General features: G+C 41.7%; 1 protein-coding gene across 1 annotated transcript; it reads right to left on the bottom strand.

Annotated features, from left to right (window-relative positions):
• Positions 1-921: 921 nt before the first annotated feature.
• On the bottom strand, positions 922-1,428 carry LOC140184170 (uncharacterized). The gene has a single exon (XM_072234467.1). It carries the CDS (start codon positions 1,426-1,428, stop codon positions 922-924), a length of 507 nt encoding a protein of 168 aa, XP_072090568.1.
• Between the last annotated feature and the right edge of the window lie 2,395 nt (positions 1,429-3,823).

Below are 3,823 nucleotides of genomic sequence, written 5' to 3'. Positions count from 1 at the left end.
TTCTACAGACAAAGCGACCGACCTCTTCAGGTCAGGACAACCCGACCTCTTCTCAAAGCGTTCGGCCAAAGTCACAGGAAAGCCCAAACAAAGGGCCCAAATAGAGGAACACGTCCCAAATCCAAGGGCAGCCCAAAGCCCATAGGGATAAAGGCGGTTCTCTTAAAGATGACCTCACTTAAAGATAAAGATAAGATAAGATAACTAACTTATCTTATCCACAGGAGGCCACATCTGACCATTATAAATACACTGGAGCACCCAGGTATAACTCATACTCTGATTCTACTCAATACCTGCTTAATGCCCTTGCTAACTTAAGCATCGGAGTCTCTTGCAGGTACCCCCCCACCCTCCGGGGACGAAGGATCAGCACCGCCACCAAGTCCAACAAGTCGGACAAACCAGCTCCGGCCGACACCCACCTGCCGGACACGTCGATTCCGACCAGCACAGACGATCTCATCCAAGATCGACCTACCGTTTCAGGTAACCCTCAGAACAGTAACCTTTTTACTTCCCCGGTCTGTCTAGGACACAAGCTCTTAACATCTCTTCCAATGTCTGAATAGTCCTTTCTGTTTGTCTATCAGTTTGGGGGTGGTATGACATGCTTAAGCACAGTCTTGTCTCGAACGCCTTCTGCAATGCATTCTAAAACCTAGATGTGAACCTTGGATATCTATCTGAGACTATGGTGGATGACACCCCATGCAACCTTACAATCTCTTTGATATATAGTATGACTAGTTTTTCCAATGAGTCGGTCGCCTTGACTGGTAGAAAATGGGCAGTCTTTGTCAGCCGATTCATAATAACCCATATGGCATAACGTTCGTCTTGAATACGAGGTAGTTTTATGACGAAGTTCATCGATATGCCCTCCCACTTCCACTTTGGAATGCCAAGGGGTTGCAATACTCATAGAAGTTTCTGGTGCTCAATTTTTACCTTCTGACAAACCAGACATTTATTTACTACTATAGCCAAATCTTTCTTCATCCCTGGCCACCAAAACATCTTTTTCAAATCATGGTACATTTTTGTCATGTCAGGATGGATGGTAAAATCTCCTTTATAGCCTTCTTCCACAATCTTCTTCTGATGGTCGCCTTCCTTTAGGACACAGATTCGACCTTGGTATCTCCACATATCATCTTCTCCTTTGGCGAAGCCTTTCAACTTCCATTCCTTGACAAGGCGTATGATTTTTTGAAAGTCTGAGTTGGAGTCCTGCGCCTTGGCTATTTGCTCCTTAAATTGACTTGTCACTGTCAGGTGGCTAGAGTGTATGCCTCTTGGGGTGAAGGTGACTTGTAAGTTCATGTCTCTCAAGTTCTTTACTAACTCTGCCTCTTTTATCACCAACCATGATGCCTTGAGCATTTTTTGGCTCAGAGCATCAGCCACCATGTTCCTTTTTCCCATGTGATAGTTTAGGACAAAGTCATAGTCTTTAAGAAACTCTATCCATCTCCTTTGCCGCATGTTGAGTTCCTTTTGATCGAACAAGTACTTTAAATATTTGTGGTCAGAGAACACCTGGAACCCAACCCCATACAAGTGGTGCCTCCATGTCTTCAGTGCAAATACTACCGCGGCTAGCTCAAGGTCGTGGGTTGGATAGTTGACTTCATGGCTTTTTAGTTGTCTTGACGCATATGCCACTACCTTCTTGTCTTATATTAAAACGCAACCCAGTCCTTGTCCTGAGGCCAGATGTCAACCGTTCTTTTAGCTCTTGAAAGCTGCTTTCATAATATGGTGTCCACATACACGAACGGGTTGTCCTTCTTAGATAGGCGAGTCAATGGTAGGTCTAGTTGAGAAAATTCTTTTATAAACCTTTTGTAGTAGCCTGCCAATCCTAGAATACTCCTTATTTCAGTCGCTCATGTCGACCTCTCCTAATTTAACACAGACTCTATCTTGCTTGGGTCTACTGATATCTTATGTCAAAAACCATGTCCAAAAAATTAAATCTCCTTCGTGGTAGTTTTGTGTATAACTTTCTTTCTCGAAGGATCCCTAGTATCATACGCAAGTGCTCCTTATGTTCTTCTTCTGTCTTGGAATAAATCAAGATGTAATCTATGATTACTACCACGAAGCTGTCAAGGTAGGGTCAAAAAATTTTGTTTATGTAGTCCATAAAGACGGCGGGAGTATTAGTCAACCTAAAAGACATTACTGTAAACTCATAGTGTCTGTACCTTGTTTAAAAAGCTGTCTCTGGGATGTCTTCCTCCCTTACCCTTATTTGATGGTACCCTAATCTCATGTCAATATTAGAAAATACCGTTGCCCCCTGTAGATAGTCCATTAAGTCATCTATCCTTGGGAGGGGATACTTGTTCTTCAATGTGATTTTATTGAGTTGTCTACAGTCTACGCAGAGACACATACTAGTGTGTGGAATTACACTTTGCACAACTGAACCAGCAAGTGCACTGAGTCGTCCAAGTAATACCTGATTGAGTTAGGGTCGATCCCATGAGGATTGTTGGCTTGAATCAAGTTGTGGTTATCTTGTAGATCTTAGTCAGGCAGATAGAAAAGTTTTTTGTTTGTTTAAAGCACATAAAAGTAAAATAAAGATAACATTACTCAATTGAAGGTGAATATAATGATAAGAAGATGGTTAAAGCTTCAGAGATGCTTTGTTCTTCTGGATCAATTTAGTCTCACTCTCTATGCCAACTGTGAATGATTTATTCTATGGTAGGCTATATGTGATCAACGCCTTTCTTGAGAGGTCGCCGATTCTCCTCCAGGCTGAACACCAAGGTTAGTGCGCATCCAGTCTGATTGTGGGTGAAGCTCCTACAGTTCATTTCCCTTGATGATCTTACTCAAAATGCCACAGACAATGTCAAATCATCCGAATCAGAGAATGCTGTGCCTTTGGTTCTAGCTTTTACCACAAAGATCCTAATCTCCCCAAACCTCGGCTGAACTGGTGTCTCGAGAAGTCCCCAATGAAATTGTGGATTAGCTATCTAATAGATGTATAATCAAGCTAGTGGTTCATTGATATCTGATGAAAGATGCTCGCTAAACCCATGTAGAATAGAGATAACCTTGTGCCGATTCAACTCATTTATAAGGTTGAAGAACGAAGATACATCTTGGAATAGAGAATCAAACACGAATTGAGATAGAACAGTGATACTTTTATTAATCCATAAAACTCAGCAGAGCTCCTCCCCTTAACCTAGGAGATTTAGAGACTCATACTGATAGAGAATAAAATGAAAGGTTCGAAAAATACCCGGAGAGAACCTAAACAAGGGTGATCTTCTCCTTTTAATACTAAACTAATGACTAAGAATTACATAAAAAGGGTAAAACAGTCTTATAGTGTGAAAATTCACTTTTGGGGCCCACTTGGTAAGTGTTTGGGCTGAGCTTTAGTGTCTCCCACGTGCTAAGACTCCCTAGGGACTTTGAACGCTGGCTAGGAGCCCCCTTTTGGGCGTTGAACACTGGTCTCCTTCTTATGGGCACTGGACGCCAGAATAGGGTAGATGGTTAGCGTTGAACACCAATTTTGGGCCTTCAATTCTGAAGCTAAATATTTCTGGAAAGCTCTGAATGTTAGCTTTACATAGCTATTAAGAACGTTCCATTTGGACTTTCATAGCTCCAGAAAAGCTCTTTTGAGTGCAAGGAGTTCAGATCCTGATAGCATCTACAGTGCTTTCTTTGCCTCTGAATCAAGCTTTTGTTCCAGCTCCTCAATTTCAGCCAGAAAATACCTGAAATTGAATAAAAATACACAAACTCAGAAGAATCCAAAAATGTGAATTTTGCATTAAAACCT

This window comes from Arachis hypogaea, chromosome 4 (genome assembly GCF_003086295.3).
Source record: "Arachis hypogaea cultivar Tifrunner chromosome 4, arahy.Tifrunner.gnm2.J5K5, whole genome shotgun sequence".
Taxonomy (NCBI): domain Eukaryota; kingdom Viridiplantae; phylum Streptophyta; class Magnoliopsida; order Fabales; family Fabaceae; genus Arachis; species Arachis hypogaea.
Note: the sequence above shows the minus strand (reverse complement) of the source record. Positions and strands in the feature narration are given on the sequence as shown.